This window comes from Rhinolophus sinicus, chromosome 2 (assembly GCF_057876585.1).
Source record: "Rhinolophus sinicus isolate RSI-liver-muscle chromosome 2, RSI-T2T, whole genome shotgun sequence".
Lineage (NCBI taxonomy): Eukaryota > Metazoa > Chordata > Mammalia > Chiroptera > Rhinolophidae > Rhinolophus > Rhinolophus sinicus.
In genome coordinates, this window is record NC_142502.1 from 141,705,872 (window position 1) to 141,724,518 (window position 18,647).

The following is an 18,647-nucleotide window of genomic DNA, read 5'->3' on the forward strand; positions in this document are numbered from 1 at the left end:
AAAAAGTGCATACTTCTACTATGGAAACTTATTATAACAAAAAAATTAGTTATCTGTATTTCTCATTTTAGCAGCTAGTTAAAAAATAGCATTCTTTATACATGTGTTATAAGAGGAATATTTGTACTTTAAAATGGCAAGCCATGGTTATCGAGTTCATTTAACCAAATCAAAAAACAATTTCCTAACACAATTTATTTCCATTTACTATTTTCAAAATTTTAGATGTAATTTATATATTCTAAAATGCAGACCTAGAGTGCATGATTTGACAAATACATATAGCCATGTAACCACCATATTCAATTCACAGAATATGTCCATCACCACAAAAAGTTCCTGTGTGCCCCTTCCTAGTCAATCCCCCTGCAAATAACCATTGATTGGATTTCCATCTGTATCGTCTGTTTATTTAATGTAATTTAAATGTAATCATACAGTAGGTACTGTTTTGTGTTTTGCTTCTTTGGTAGAGTCCTCAGGATTTTCTAAATATTCAATCATGTCATCTGCAAACAAAAACAGTTTCACTACTTCTTTTTACTATGATCCATTTGATTTATTTTACTTGCCTTAATGGACTGGTTAGGACCTCAAATAAATGATAAATAAAAGCTGTGTAAACATACATCTTTGTTTTGTTCTCAGTCTTAGGGGAAGAACTTATAATATTTCACTACTAAGTGTAAGATTTTTATAGGAAGGAAGCTTCCTTCTTTTTTATTATGATCAGGTGTTGAATTTTGTCAAAATTATTTTTATTCATCTACTGAAATGATAGTTCTTTAATCTCTTATAGTGAATTGCATTGATTGATTTTTATACGATAAATAGACCTTGCATTTTTTGGACAAATTCCACATGGTCAAAGTGTATTATCTTTTTTACAGACTGCTGGATTTGATATGTAAATATTCTGTTGTAAGGGTATATATTTTCTTGTAATGTTCTTGTCTGATTTTGGTATCAGAATTATAGAAGCTTTATAAAATGAGTAAGGAAGTGTAGCCTCTTCTGTTTTGGGCAAAAAGGTGTAATATTGGTATTCTTCCTTGAAAGTTGAAGAGAATTCACTAGTGAAGGTACTTATGGAAAATTCTTAAATTGTGAACTCAATTTCTTTAATGGATATAGGATTCATCAGATTTTCTGTTTCTCGGTGTATCAGTTTTGTTAAATTATGTTTTCATTTAGGCTGTCAAATTTACTGGCATAAAGTTTTAAATACTTCTTCATTATTCTTTTAAGGTCTGTAGGATCAGTAGTGATATCTCCTCTTCTATTCCTGATAATAATTTGTGTTTTCTAGCTTTTTTTCTTTTCTTGGCAAGCCTTGGTAAGGTTTTCCCAATTTTATTAATCTTTTCAAAGAAACAACTTTTGGTTTTGTTAATTTTATTTACCTGTTTAATTGATTTCTAGTCTCAATTCTTATTATTTCCTTTTTTCTAGCTACTTTGGGGTTAATTTGTTCCTGTCTATCTTTTTAATGCAGAAACATAGATCATTGGTTTTATAGCTTTATCTTCTAATATAGTCATTTATTATGAATTTTCCTCTAAGGACGACTTTAGTTGCATCTCACAAATTTTTATGTTATGTTTTCAGTATTATTCTGTTCAAAATGTTTTCTAATTGTTCTTATCATTTCCCTTGGACCAATGAGTTATTTAGGAATGTGTTTTCAATTTCAAAATATTGGGATATTTTTCTCGATATTTCAATTTAATGTCAGTGCAATTAGTGAGCATACTCTGTATAATTTTGTCCATCTACTTTTATAGGTCCAGTTTACACATATGTGTTCCATATTTTAAAAGTTGAAACAAAAGCAAATCATCTGCTAATGACTGCCTCAACAGAATATTCATTTTAACTTTACACCAGATGTTTATTGTAATACCTCATTTCTTCACTTTAACTACTCCATCATTTCTGTTATTTTTCATAAGAAAGAGAAGTTATACAAATGTAGTCTAACCCAGAGGTTAATACCTTAATAAAATTTTTAAAGTTAAAAAAAAAATTAAGAAAATGTATCCAGTTTCAAGTTGACTATCCTGGTTACTGTTAGATGGAAAATACATTCTGAACACAATGGTAAAAGGCACCACATATGAGGACAATCACTATTGAGGCATAAGTTTCCAAAGTCAAATGTTTTCTAGAAACACACACACACACACACACACACACACACACACACACACACACACTATGTAACTCCTATATCGCCAATACAGTTTAATACTATAATGGTTTCTACTGAACCGTTTGTGGATGGCTGAGGTGTTAGGTTACAAATACCATTATTTAATCTCATTTCATCAGGCACTCTTACCTTAAAGTACATCCCGATTCCATTTCAGAATATGTAGAGAAAACACGGAAAATGTATTTGTCAATTAACAGAGAAAAACTATCTCCAGGATTCAACCAGTGCCATAGATTTGTCTTCAATGGTAAGAGCTGGCTCTTCTCAGGTGACTGATAAAAACATGGATTTGTGTGTATCTAACAAATATAGAAATACAGCGATGTTGTAACTCAAAATTATGACAAAAATACAACTAAATATGAGCTGATACAAAATTTTAATATAACAACAATTTAGGTATAAATGAGACTTAAAAGTCTAATAAATCTGGTACTTACAAATACCGTAATTATTATCTATATATATAAAAGGGGACAAAAACTGTAATATACCACCCATTTCTCTAGGAATCAAAAAGCCAAGTTATCAATTAACTGGTAAAAGATACTTCTGTTTTGCTTGAGATAACTGAAAAGGTAAACATGAAAAATAATTCTCAGGACGGAAACTGAGTCTCCCAACTTTGATATCCAAAATTCCTTAATCCCCTGGAAATGGTTACCTTCTTTTCTACTTATTTTCCCCTAATAATTTCTTACTATGATTAAAAACTGAGAAACTATGAGAAGGGGGATTTTGGTCAAATTTCTCAAGCAAACAACATAGCTTTTTTCAGCTCCTCACAGAGGAATCTTACTTTGAATGAAATTCTCACTATGAAGATCATCATCCATATTCAAATTGCAAGTAGTAAATATATCTTAATGTCAAAGCTATTACAGTATCTACTATTTTGAACTATGTTTGCCACTGATTGCTTCTGTGTTAAAGATAATGAAGTTGCCTCCAAAACTAAGACCTACTGAAAGACACCTTCAAAATTCTATCTAGAATAAAGCTGAAAGTGGCCATTTCCCAAGGTCAAATAGACTTTTTGTTATCAATATGATTAAATGTTTAAAATAAATATGCTTTAGTGTATACGAAAGCAATCTACATTAATGCGGATCTTTGTTTTTTTTTAATAGAATCTTACATAGAGCAACTCCCCCTACCATCCATCCATCCACTTCATCAGTTTAAATGAGACTTTCTAGAGACCTCAGCAACCTCTCCAGTATAGCAAGATAATTACAACCCTGGGATTGGACATATGCTGAACACTTCCAGTTTTTCTATTTATACTTCATTAAACTATCTTGAGATACAACATATTTTCATACATTAAAACCTTTTCTCATCCTAACCTTTGAAAATACCTGTAGGTATTAAAGTATATTTTATTTACCCTGAGTTTGAAAAGACTAGAATTCAGTATAAATGCAGTAGGTAAAAACTTCTGTTCTTACTGTAAAAAATATTTACTATAGATAAATTAAGGACGTTTATATAAGCCTATTTTTAATGTATTTTGAAATTCTAGAAATGTAACAGCACTTTTCTTTATTCACCCTCAACAAATTTCTCTTCATTAGGAAATTTGGTTAAAATTTTTACTAAATATACTCACTTTCACTTTTTAAAAATCTAAAGCCTTTATAGAATATAAACTAAGTAATAAATAAACAAGTCTAGAATACTGTTATAAAACATGAAGCAAACAATATTACTAACTTCGCATTACAGGAAGGTTACTTTGCATTACAATTTATTTTCCAATTGTTTGTATATTTTTAAAAAGTCTATTTCTACAGAAAATGAATAGGGTTTTCAGGGGTAAATGTAGTATATTCTGATTTAATTTGTATTCAATATTAAAACTCACCAAAATATCTACAAACACTTACTGAACATCTACAATGTTCTCCCATTCCATCCAAACGTCAAGTCCCAGATCATTTACTTCTGAAGTATCCCTTGAACCCATTTCTCTTTACCATTTGCACAGTCACTCCCTAGTTCAAGCTCATACCCACTGCTTGCATTACTTGTTTAGGCTAATATCACATCAAGGCACCCTGTCTTCATTCACCTCACTGCTTTCCAAGTTATTCATTCACATTTATCTGTGTAAAGCCTCTGATAATGCCGCAATATAAGCAAAACACAGCAGTGAAGGTTCTTCATAAATTTAACAGTGGTTTCCAACCTTATCTCCCACCTTCATATCCCCAAATCTTCACACACTATCTTTGGCCCAATCAAGGAGGTCTCAAAACGGTCTTTGATTTACTGCAGCCTGAGAAGTCTTATCCCACCATACCTCTGTCTGAACATTTTGAACCAGTCCCTATCAGTTCAAACATTACCTATAATCATCTGATAAATCACCACTAGACCGTCAGGCCCATGGGTACGGGTCCCTGTACCTAACAGAGAAGTCTCTATTAGCAGAAAGAATCAATAATATTTCAGCTGTCAGAGATCAGTAAATTATCTCAGGAATGGTTCCAAAGAGTTTACTATAAGAAGTGAGGCTTAAAATGTAATGTATTTACTAAAAACACTGCCTGTTGAGTCACTTAAATAGGTTCACCCCGAAAATCATTTTAATTCCATTCTCTATAAGATACTGGGTTGCGTGATTTTTAAAAAAGTTATGTATATGATCTATACAATTAGGTAAACTAAATTTTTAAACAACAACCATTTTCATCTTCTAAAAATCTCCGGTAAGCATCTGGGCATATAAGCTTACTGGCTTCCAAAATCCCCCCAAAAAACATCACACAAATAACTCTGTCACTTCACCTGACTTCATTTCATCAAATCATAACACTATACTTTTAAACTAATTACAAAACTGGAATTTGGGGAAAGGAACCTAGAAACTATTTAGCTCAATTTGTAAAGAAAGTAACTACATTTTGGAAGCTGAACTGTCCAAACAGTATGTTTAACCAAATTGGAGAGGGGGCTACTAATATAGAACAGGGGGCATTAAAACAAAAGCTGCCAGAAAAGTAAGAGTTGTTACCTACATGCCCATTTTTTTTTAAAGACAAATTCAAAAGCTAGAATAAATATAATCTACCTAGTCCTGGCAATTTCATTTCACGAGGATCTGGCCATAAGGTATATCTGCAATTGAAAACATTTCTATTTCCTTTCCATCAGTGTTAAGAGAAAGCGGTACAATAAAACTGAGAGATAAAGGTAGAAGTAAGAATTAAAAACAGCAGCTATACAAATTTGGTAGGCAATTATTTTACCGGTCAGAGTCATTTTACAAACTATATATACAAGACTGTAAAAATGGAGATGCAGTGCCACACCATATTCCTCAAACAGAGTTGTGAATGTTTGTTTCTTTCATTCAAGTTATAATTTAAACGTAATGTTTAAAACCCTTTCATTATGCTATCAGTTCCCCCTAGTTTACCTTCCAAAGTGGCTCCCTGGCTCATGGCTAGAGGTTTAGAGCACAAGAAGGCATGACAAAGCACCTTAGAGCACAAGAAAGCATGACAAAGCACCTTAGAGCACAAGAAGGCATGACAAAGCACCACCACTTTCCCAGCTTGTGCACACTGCTGGGCTAGGAAATAGGTATCTGTTAACTCCTCAGCCTTTTTTTTTTTTTTCAATGTATCAAATAATTCTTTTTTTAATTTATTTTTGATTAGTTTCAGGTGTATAACACAACGTAAACCCCTCATAAAGTGATAACCCACCCCCCAAGCTACTACCCTTCTGACATCTTATATAGCTGTTACAGTAGCATTGACTATCTTCCCTCTGTTGTACTCCACATCCCGTGACTATATATACCTATATATTTAGTTATAATTGACATTCAATATTACTCTACTTCAGCTCTTCAGGTGTATAGCCCACTGGTCAGGCATCTACACAGTCTATGACATGATCCCCCTGATAAATCCAGTGCCCACCTGGCACCTTACATGATCTTTACACCATTGTTGATTATATTCCCCATACTGTATTAACTACCAATTTGTATTTCTTAATGCCTTCACCTTTTTCACCCTGCCCCAACCCCATTCCCATCTATCACCCTGATAAATCTAGTACCTATCCAGCACCATACCTAGTTATTACAATATTATTGACTATATTCCTTATGCTATACCCTACATCCCCATGGCTACTGTGTAACAACCAATCAGTACTTCTTAATCCCTTCCCCTTTCACCCATCCTTTACCCCCCTCCCATCTTAAAGAAGTCCCTCTAAGATTCTTTGTAATACTGGTTTGGTGGTGATGAACTCATTCAGCTTTTTCTTGTCTGGGAAACTCCTTATCTGTCCTTCAATTATGAATAAAAGCCTTGCTGGGTCTGGGTAGAGCAATCTTGGTTGTATGTTGCTGCTTTTCATCACTTGTGGTGAAGGACACAGACATACAAGCCCAGGAAGTTCAGAGTCCCAAACAAGATGAACCCAAAGAGGCCCACACCAAGACACATCATAATTAAAATGCCAAAGGTTAAATACAAAAAGAGAATCTTAAAAGCAGCAAGAGAAAAGCAGTTAGTTACCTACAAGGGAGCCCCCATAAGACTGTCAGCTGATTTCTCATCAGAAACTATGCTGGCAAGAAGGGAGTGGCAGGAAATACTCCTCAGCCTTTTAAGCGAAGCCTCCCCTTCCTTGAGTATTCCAGTCCCCAGAGTCAGGAATGTTGGGTAATGGGAGGGACAAGAGTCAAAACAAGAATGTACATTAGCTTCTGCCAGAACCCTAAATGTTCTTTAAATGAGGTTTGCCTCTTATAGGCTAAGACCATGTTCTTATTCATGAATATTTGAGAAACTCTGATGACTGTATAAACAACATTAAATAATGGCATAGTACTAAATTTACAAAGACTAAGTTGTTAAACGCAAGGCAAAAATTCTAAGAGTAGAACAGTTTCCTTTAAAAAGGAAACTAACTACATTTCTTTAAAGAGGTATCACTAACACAATGTGAAAGAAATGTTCCGTCTGAGCATTTATTCCTCAGGTGAAAGCACCTGACATTTAGATTTTAGGTGGTTAAATATCAAGCATTCAGCAAATCCAGCCACAGTATGTGTGGTCCATGATCATCTTTTTCTTGTCCTAAAATGATTCACACAGGGGATCTCAGAACTAAGTGCAAAAATGACATTCCAAGAAATATAATGTTTGATCCTACAACTTAGAGCTAAATATTACTTATTAAATAAGTTTTTAAAAATCTATGTCAAACTATATACATTAAACTAAAAAGCCATACACACATGAAATCCAAAAGATAGTTTTTAAAAAGAATTATAAAGTAGACAAAAATCTAGCAATATTAATAAACAAAAAGGGAGAAGACATACACACACAAAAAATTGGAATAGAAACAATGAAAGCATTACATCTAAAACAAAACTTTTGAAAAATAATACTATAGATACTTCATGCAAATAGATTTGAAAATATGGCCAAAATTGACAATTATCTTAAAGACTACACACCAGACTTAAAAAAACAAAACAAAACAAAACAAAAACCACCAGATATGCCTACGTGTGTGTGGCTTGTTTAAAATGTATTTGATTATAAAAAGAAAAGCAGATTGAATTTGACCTGTATTTTCAGAATAGAATCAATAGTTAAAAATCTTTCTAATCTCACACAAAACCAGACCTAAATAGATTTAAAGATTTTTTTGAATATTCAAACTCTTTCAAGACAAAAAAGATGGAAGGCTCTCAAATTCCTTTAATAAGGCTAGTTTAATTTTGATTTTAAAAGCAGACAAGGGCAGGCAAAATACTAGCAAACCCAAACCCACAGTGAATAAAAAATATGAGCTGTCTATAAGAGAGGCATATCGTTGATGTGAGCCTTTTAACATATACATGGGATTACAGATGTGAATCTAAATAAATTATGTTATAATTTATAATAAGAAGTGGTATAAAGGATGCATTATCTATGAAGAAGTGGAATTAAAATAAAAATCAATTTTCTATAGCTTTCTCTTGGAGTTATTAAATATTTTAAAAAGATTGATGTGTACCCAAAAATGAAGTTCCTCTTATTTTCGGTGTTTTTTCTTTCTAATTCAGAAAGCATTCTCTCTGTCCTTTTTCTAACAAAAGTTGTAGGAAAGCTAGTGCAGTATTTTATAGCTATTTTATAAGTAAAGTCATAATTTCATGGGAATAAAAATAATCACAATTCAGGAATTTTATTGTGCAATAGAAAAAACACAGTCACCCAAACATATATTTTGAGGATCAATACCAAATGAACAAAAAAATATATCTTTTACAATTTATATGTAGCTATATAAGAACTCCCTCAATCACCAAGAACCAAAAAGAGTAAGTTTTTATTAAAATAAAATAAAAGCATTACAGCTATGAATTCAGCCTGAGGACATAACTAACCACTGGCGATACAGTCATTTACAGAAAATATTATCATTTTGCCTTCACAATGAATTTTCTCCCTGCTGTTATGACTGCAGATTAAATTTAAATGACACACAAAAAGCTAACATTTTCTCTTCATGCACTATTTCCAAGAACTACTGAGCTAGAGACTTTTTTTGAAGGGAAATTAGAGGGGGAAAAGACAAATTCATCCATTTTAAAAGTACTAATCAGTATTTGTCCTAATCGCATTCATCCATTATAGTCAAAGCTACTTTTTTATTTGATTAGCTTCCTACACTGAAGGAAAACAGGGGAGTGGAGTATACAGCATACAGAAGTGATCATAACAAAATATTTGCTATATTCACTTATATAATTTTACAATGTTTTTAAGCTAAAATTTCTCTCAACAATTTATTATAATTGTATATATAACTTGCTTTCGCACATCAAATAAATGTTCATCTCATTCTCATTATTTTCAAGACCTTAAAACTTCTAGTGAAAATTAAAGTCAGTTTTAAAATTTATCTAAAATGTACCTTGTGGGTGCAGCTACATTAAGTAGATGAATAAATAAATAAATCTATTTCAAGGGAATACGCACTTTATTAAAATGATATTAATATAAACAAGAAGTCAAGCATTGCATAGAGCAAAAGACCTGTACATATATCACCAACTCCAAGAAGCAGCTTTATTTCCACTAATATAATGTGAATATAATTACTGAAATAAAATTCAACACCAAATTAGATATTTTTCTAAAATAGTAGTCAAATTCTTGTACTAGGGTTGTACATTTCCTTAAAAGTAAATATGCTTTTCCATGTCTTCCAATGTCTGGTAATTTGGCATTACAGAAGTAACTGTTGTACATTGTGCTATTCTTTGCACATTTTTCATGTCATAAATGTCCTATAATAATTTTTAAAGACATAATACATGTAAGATATTATATAAGAACCCACCACCCAGTTTAAGAGAAAAAGTGTTACCTTTGATGTCCCCTGTGAGCCTTTCTCTATCCCATTTTCTTCTCAGTTTCCTCAGAGGTAATTATTATCCTGACTGCTATGTTTATCGCTTCCTTGATTTTCTTTATGGTTTTACCACCTATGTTTATGATCCTGAATATATTACTTTTTGTAGGACTTTAAATTTTATATAAGTGGAGCCATATTGTATATATTCTTCCAACGCTTGCTTTCATCATTCAGTATTATGTTCCTAATTTTAACCCATGTTTTTTCATGTTTTCACTGTAATTTATCTTCACTGTTATAGTATATTTCATTAAATGAATATATCACAATATATTTATAAATTCCACCATTGATGGAAATTTATGTTGCTTCTAGTTTTTTGCTATTATATAAACAATTTTGCTATTCGTGTTCTTGTACATATCTCTTGGTGTGTGGAGGGGGGAGCGGGGGGGCGGGTCTGTCTTGTAGGGAATGCATGCCTTCATCTTTAGGAAATAATGCCAAGCTCTTTTCCAAAGTGGCTATATCATTTAAGTTTCCACCCAAAGTTTATAACTATTTTCTGTGATATCTACAAACACAGTGGGATTTGAATACTAACAATACAAATCTAGAAAGGTCTATAAACTTACTGCAGGAGGTTTCTCAGCTTTGGTATCAAAAATGACTAGAAATCCAATCATCAAGGACTATTTAAATGTTATACTTGTCGAAAAATTAAGCACTCGCTGTGAGTTCCTCATTTCATTAATATGAATTATAGAGCTGTAAATCTAAATAATGTAGAGAGTTAAGTATTAAGTCAATGGGTCTTCCACTTGGGGAGCCAGGTGTATTACTGGCCATAACTGCTATTTTGAAAAAAAAGTAAATATAAACTAATGATTAATGATGCTCAATCAGAAAAAGCAGGATAGGAATTTAGGATCCCTATATTCTTTACCTTAACATGCTTCACTAACAACAAAATCAAACTTCTTTATTTTAGGCCATAACTGTTCATTGAAATGGTGTTAGATATTTAAGTACTGGAAAATAACATAATTTTATAAAAATCTATGATATCCCCACTCCTAGAAATGCCACATATAGTTCTCCCTGCAGCATTTACTCATGAATTCAACAAACATTAAGTACCTACCTACTATGTGACAGGCATTATGCTAGATACTAGAGATATGAAGATTAGTCAGGGTTCTTATACTCAAGGAGCTTATAGTCTAGTAAGTCTCACTATGAAGAATATGATAGTTGGATGAATAGAGATGAATAACTGATGGTGAATAAAGGGGGTCCCACAGGAGTGCTTACTCAGATATTAGCACTTTTCAAGACACTAAGACAATGCAGAATGAGATACAAACCTTTTTGGAAGTATTTTTTCAAGGTTGAGATGGTGTGAATTCAGCTTTATTCAAAAATTTTCCCAATACTAGAATTAAAGGATATTTCTCAAATTTGGGAGCTGTTCAACATAGGATAATACAAGGACTCTCTATAGAAAAGAAAGAACTAATACAACAGGCAGTTGTACACGTAAGATGAAAATACATATAGGTTTTTAAATGTTATAGATTAATGGATTTCATTCCATAATAATTGTACCACAACATCTAGTCCAAAATGAATGGACATATTTCATTCTCCTACACAATATTCTCCTACACAAAATTCTCATACACATATTTTATTCTCCTACACAACAGATTCTGCAAATGAACAGACATAATCACATAGCATGTTCTCAGAAACTGCTGTCCCTACAGCAGCATTTATACTACGACGCAAGCAGTTAAAATTCTAGCCCTTGACAAGAACTTTCAAATTAAAAATTTTTAAATCCTAGAACAAGGTCTAAATTTTAGAAATATTCAACTCTACACAAATTAGTAATTTGTTAAAAATGGTAATGGAAACAGAACTGACTCTGGGTGGTGAACACACAATGTAATATATAGATGATGTGTTACAGAGTTGTACACCTGAAACCTATGTAACTTTACTAACCATTGTCATCCCAATAAACTTTAAAAAAAATACAACTCTATAGCACTTAAGTCACTTTAGTCACGACCCCAAAAAACCAACCAATACAAAGTTATGGGCTTTTTATATGATCTTATTTGTAATATCCAGTCATGAACAAAATCATAATGTGTGCATGAACTGGTAGTCATCATTCATGAAAATTCTAACTATGTAAACATAACACTGCCCTGTGAGAAAATAGGTAGTTTAAATAGTTTGATTTTTATATCGCAATTATCTCCTGGCAATAAGAAAGATATATTTTGAATTAATTCCCCATTTTCATAAACTTAGAAAATAAGCCCCTCTAATCAGGAGCTGAAAAGGTGAGAGACAAAAAGTTTTTAAAAATCATTAATAACATATTTACCGGTTTGATTCGAAGCTGACCACCCACCACCTCAAGAATGGCATGTCTTCTGGACACTCTCTTGTCTGTTATCTATAGTAGAAAAAAACAAGAATTTCAAACACAGCCACCTCCCTGAAAAACAATAACAACAACAAAACCATAACAATGTTTCTGAAATTAGTAGGCTAGTTATGAAATAAATTATTCATTCACCAACTATATATTAAAATGACGGTCCTCACTGAACAAAAAACAAAACAACTCAGAGATTAAGGGACCTGCCCAAAGTTGTAGAAAAATAAATGTCAGAGCAGAGACTCAAGCTTGGAATCTAAGAGATCCCAAAACTTTACATGATGGTTTCAAGACAGACATATAGTGGGGATTCTTAGCCATAAAATTCATAAAATGAGAAAAAAATTCTATATAATATGTACTTATTAGAAAACATTTCAAATGCCGGAAATATAATGTAGGTTATAATGACAAAAAGGCTTTAAAAAGCAGCAGTCTGGTAAATGTAACAGGCAGGACTACAAGTTTCAGGGTCAGGCAGACCCCAGTCAGACAGACCTCAGCTGAGCTCCGGAGCCAGCTGAGCCGTCAGCACCTACTTAACACAAGAAGGTGGGAGGAGTAGTGAAAATCAAATATTTACAGTGAAGAGGAGATTATCATCTACTTTATATATATTTGCTGCCTGTGTTTGAGCCCACAGTGTTCTACTTATGCTCATAATCATTTCTGCATACAAAAAAAGTTTTAAAATGTTAAAATACAAAAGTTAAAAAACTGTTTACATTTTAAATGCTAAAATTGCCAATCAAGCCCTCGCTGCATGGCTATAAACATAATGGTTAAGATTACCTATGTTCATTGCAGTGCTGTTCACAACAGCCGAGACGTGGAAACAACCGAAATGCTGATCAATAGACGACTGGATAAAGAAACTGTGGTACATTTATACAATGGAGTATTACTCGGCCATAAAGAAGAATGACATCTTACCATTTGCAATGACATGGATGGAACTAGAGCATATTACGCTAAGTGAAATAAGTCAAATGAATAAAGACAAATACCATATGAGCTCAATTATATGTGGAACCTAAAGAACAGAATAAACGAACAAACAAAACAGAAATAGAAGACTCAGAGACATAGGGGGAAAAACCTGATGGTTGCTAGATGAGAGGGGACGATGGGGGAGAAGGTAAAGGGATTAGAAAGCACAAATTAGTAGCCACAATACAGCCACAGAGATATGAAATACAGTTTGAGCAATATAATCAATAATGTGTAAAGATTATGTAGGGTGCCAGATGGGCACTGGACTTATTAGGGGGATCACTTCATAGACTGTGTAGATGCCTGACCACTGCGCTATACACCTGAAGCTAAAGATGAATAATACTGAATGTCAACTATAATTAAATATGTATATAGAGACTCACGGGATGAGGAGTACAGCATAGGGAATATAGTCAATGGAATTGTAACAGCTATATACGATGTCAGACAGGTAGTTGGTTGGGTGGATTATCACTTCGCGAGGGGTGTAAATGTCTAACTATTACATTGTTTTGTGCACCTGAAACTAGTAAAAAAAAAAGATTAGCTTTGTAATTTGTGGCTGACACATAATGAAAACATTTTAAGCGTCAACTTAACACCATAATTATTTGATCCATCTCATGGTTACCTTAACATCTATCACTTCAACTCTAATATTATCCATATCATGACCAAAATAATAAGTGAAAGCAGACTACAGCAATGCCTAAATTCAATTACACCCATTAGTTCTGTAAAACCTTGCAAAAATGTGAAACTGCCAAGAATCAGTACTCATGTTATTTAATCAGAGAGCAGTTCCACACTTAAAGCTGTGACTAAATAAAAATAGTAACATTAAGCATCACAGTGGAATGAATTTCACATACATGAATTTTCCACAGTTACAAATTACTATTTAGGACATTTTGTAAAACAAAGTAGCTTAAATGTAGTCCATTTAAAATATATCTACTATTAGCTACAATAGCTATTTCAGAAAAGTAAATATAAACTAATAATCTATTCTATCAGAAAAGGATAGAAATTTAGAGGTTCCTATAATCTTTCCCATAATGTGCCTTAGTGGATGAAAAACAACAGCAGGTATCTGATAACCCACTTTACCATTTGCATAGATTTAATTATTTGCATAGAACTTTCACTTAAAATGTTGAGATTCACCATAATACTGTTATAGCTATTCACATTTTACATATTTGGAAATGGAAAGTCCAGAGGATTTAAGTAAGTTGTGTAGATTACTGTTTGAGTAGGTTGCACTCCAAACCTATATTCTTATTAACTTTTTTAAAAAATGTGAGAAAAATATTCATATGCCCCTACACCTACATGCAATCATTCAGACATAGTTTCAAGCAATGCAAATTATTCTGTGGCTTGGAGTAAGAAGTTTCTATTTCTAACTTGGGTACTAAGATCTCATTGTTAACTTCAATAACACAAATCAATTTGCTAACCAATGGTGTAATCGACTGTCAAATATAATACCATGACATATAATGATGGTTCCTGTGATAGTCTGGTGTGGGTTTCTTTTTTCTTTTCTTCCAAACTATACATTTTGCAGGAAGCAATAATGGACTTTTCCTATCTTAGCCTTTCTTTGAAGTAGACTTCAGTGACACTAGCAAAAAAAATTTTTTAAATAATATAAAAGTATAATGTGACCTCTAGTGGTCACATGATTCCACAACAGTGTAATTCCATTGCAAGCTGTGCATCTCTATATAGAATACCAAAAAAGTGTTTTTAAGAGTCATCTGTTTTATTTCTTCCTCCCCAGTCTGCATACCTTTTATTCCCTTTTTTGTCTTAGCTCGGACATCCAGTATGATGCTGAACAGGAGCGGTGAGAGTGGGGATCAGCCTTACCTTGCTCTTGATCTTAGCAGGAAAGCTTCAAGTTTCTAACCATTAAGTATGTATGATGTCACGGGATGTAAAGTACAGCATAGACAATATAGTCAATAATGTTGCAACAGCTATGTATAGTGCCAGGTGGTCACTAGACCAGTTGGGGGATCACTGCGTAAATTATATAAATGTTAACCACTATGTTGGACACCTGAAACTAATACAAAATAATATTGAATGTCAACTGTAACTGAAAACAAAAATAAATAATTGTTTTTAAAGTCTTTGAAATTAACATCACTCAGCCATTTAGCTATAATTGTCCCTTTTAAACCATACCTCTAAATAATAAGTAAGCTAAAAAATGATTTATGCTTTCGATGGAAAGCTTAAACGTTTAAGATTATCATTAAAGCTTATTTTAATTCCAGGATGGGGTGAGAATGGCGGGTGGTAGGTGGAGGGCGGGTCACAATAGGTGATCCTACAGGTCTCAGGACCTGCTTTATTTAACAGCTGATCACTGCTCCTTGTGCACAGTAAGTATCGACACATTCTTATTAATATATTAACTGGAACAGCAATTACTTATCAAGACCAAGCCACTGTTCTATACTCATCATGAATTCCCTTTTTTAAATTTCATTAAAACAGTGAAGACATTTTTCATTTTTATAGGTGAGAAATGACAGTGCAGTGATGTTAAGCAACTACTTAAATGAGCAGAGACGTTAAGCAACTCCTTAAATTACGTAACCCATAAGCAGCGGAACCAGATTTGAATCCACAGAATCTGATTCTAGAGACACCTTTACTCTAAGCCCTGCACTGTGTCCCTCATTATCATTACATAAAACATCATTTTTTAGATTATCTACCAGCAGCTTAACTGTCCGAACTAGAACATACTGAAGAACTGGAAATAAAACAGAATGGCTATTTAATAAGCAAGTAGACATTCTGAGAAAATTCAAACTCTAAATAAAGCTCCAAGAGGCCTGCAGGCTTTCATTTGGTCCTGTTTATCCTAATGTCATATCCACATATAACAAGATGTGTTATCTAAATTTCTAATTCTCTATTCACAGTAGAGAATAAAGTGGATAGGGTTTAGTAAGCAATGCATTAACAATGGGTGAGGAGGGGAATGACTGATGTTGGTCTACAAATGGAAAGAGAAAGGCTATAGAAAAGCAAAGAAACCCAAGGATTCAAAAAGACTATGTCAGCTAGGGACTACTGAGAGTAGGGAGGGACAACTGACATAACATCCTTCAAAAGGTACTAATTAATGGCTTACCCAAGTTTGCTTATCGGTTACCGTGCGTCACCAGGTTTAAATGAAAACTTCATTCGAAAGTCAGACATTTTGCATCTTAGCCATAAAAATAGTTAAAATCTAGGAATTCCAGTTTCATACAGAATAACTGTAGCCGCCTAAATTCTAATCATACCACACATCCTCCAAAAAAATCAGAGATCAATAAATCAAACAAATGAAACCATCTAATCCCAGCTTGAGCTAAAGCACTAGGAAACAGATTACCACAAACTTTAATTTACATGTAAGAGGGGAAAGAAACACGAAATGCAGAGAGATCAAGCTTCAGGACCTATGCTGGAAAAGAAAGTCAGAGGGCAACTAGGAGGAAAAGAGAATAGAGGGAGTGAGAACCTGGGGGCGGTGGGACACAGACTCGATCTCTCGCAGAAAAGAAATCGTACCTTAATGGGAAATGCTGAAACCACATCTCACATCCAGTAGTTCAGAGGTCCAGCTAAATTGGGAACAAGTTGGGCATCAACATGAATAATGATAATGGAATATAACACATTGAATACAAAAATAATCCATGAGTTCATACTCATTTCAAGAAAGGGGCTGAGGCCAGGGCTAGGAGGAAAAGACTTTCTTTATAAAACAGTGCCTGCTAATGTAGAAGAAATGATGAAACCAGAAAATTACTATTTTGTAAGTACCAAAATAATAGTGGATTCAGTAATGGCTCAGTGGGTATCAATATCCAGGTGAAAGATTGATGCAAAACAAGATTCATGAAGTCTCAAAGCATCACGCTGCAGATTACTCACAAAGGGAATGACGTGTTCAGTGGGGGAAGCTTGGCAGACACCACCTTCCCCAAGTAATTGCACTAACGCCATCACCAGCAACAGGACAAACTGATAGCTAGGTCTCCTGAAAAGCTGCTCTGAGTTCACGTCACCTATGGAATACTCTCGTCCAAAATGTTTCACTTGATCTAATTAGGCAGAAATAATCAGACAAATCAAACTTGTGGGCATTCTATGAAACAACTGGCCTGGACTTCTAAAAGCATCACTGCCGTGAAAGACAAAACAGGTCTAGACTAGAGAAGACATATTTGATTGGATCCTAAATATTTTTAATGCTAAAAGGGACATTATTGGAAATGTTGGGTAAACCTGAATATGGAATATTAAAATTTATTGCAGTTACAAATTTCTTGAGTGTGATAAATGAGTGTGTGTGTGGGGGGGAGACGTACTTGTTTATTTACTATTTATAGAAATGTCCTTGCTCTTAGGTGATATGTGTTGACATATTTAGGGATAAAGCGCCATAATGCATGCAGTATACTTTCAAATGGGTTCAAGAGAAAAGAAAGAGAGAGAGAGAGAGAAAGAGAGAGAGAGAGAAAGTAAATATAACAAAATGTTAACCATTAGTTATCCTAAGTGAAGGATACATATGTGTTCATTGTACTATTCTTTCAATTTTTCTGCAGGTCTGAAATCTTTCAAAATGAAAAGTTCAGGAAAAAATGTTAAAATTTCAAAAGTGTTGGTACTTAAAAGAGTTATCAACTTATCTAGAAAAAGTAGTATACCTGACTGCTCAATAACAAAAATGAAGTAGAATTCTATTTATAGTCTCTTCAGTAAAATTAATGAGCCTCTATTTAGTTATAATTTTTTTTTTAATTTCCTTGATTTAGACTAGGCACCACAAACTGATCATTCAGTGTTTTGGTTTTTGTTTTTCATTTTTACTTTAAAGAATATACGTGCCCTCCCTCTCACCAGAATCCCCAACACTCCCCATAATCTTCCTCTGAAACCACTTCACCCTTTATTGCACACCTGGCCTCTGCAGGTATTTGAATTTGTAACTCATCATTAAACTACACCTATACTTTTTAGATGCTAAATCTTCACATGTGCCACTGTGGGCCAAATGCTACTAGTTGCTTAATTCATTTCTTCTTCATTGCTGATAGTACTCCAGTTTGTTAGAGTAACAATGTGCCCAGTTAAAAAATATACAACTACCAAGAATTCTTTGTAGCTATGGATGGCCAGGTAACACAGTTCTAGCAAAGGATGTAAGAGAGACTATATATTAATCTAGTTTCTGTATCTTCTGCCCCATTCTCAGAGATAGTAACTGACTCACCTGCAAGTACACCCTTCATGTGTAAACTAACCAATCCCAAACCGTACCCTCAATCCCATGGCTTTACCTGGCTCTTATATTGCCCTAATCACCCAAGAGCTAGGCATCAGACAACCAGGGGAAGACCCCACAGATCAGAGTACAACAAAATTATTCAAACTAGACCATCCTAAACCTGCTCACCTTGCCTTGCCCATGCATTCCTGAGAAAACCACAGTAAAGGCTTTCCCACCAGTTCCTCTAGCCCTCTCTTCCTTCTGCCTTCTCCCACCTCAGGGTTCTCTGGTGTGAC

At 33.7% G+C, this 18,647-nt stretch overlaps 1 protein-coding gene across 2 annotated transcripts in view; it reads right to left on the bottom strand.

The window, feature by feature from the left end:
* APLF (aprataxin and PNKP like factor) overlaps nt 1-18,647 on the bottom strand; it is an 82,354-nt gene that overhangs the window by 57,656 nt on the left and 6,051 nt on the right. For both annotated transcript variants that reach the window (XM_019718313.3, XM_074332091.2), the window contains exons 2-3: nt 12,006-12,077; nt 2,342-2,514 (exon numbers count right to left, since the gene is read on the bottom strand). In XM_019718313.3, the coding sequence (XP_019573872.3) occupies nt 2,342-2,514; nt 12,006-12,077 (245 nt within the window). The remainder of the gene's footprint in view (nt 1-2,341; nt 2,515-12,005; nt 12,078-18,647) is intronic.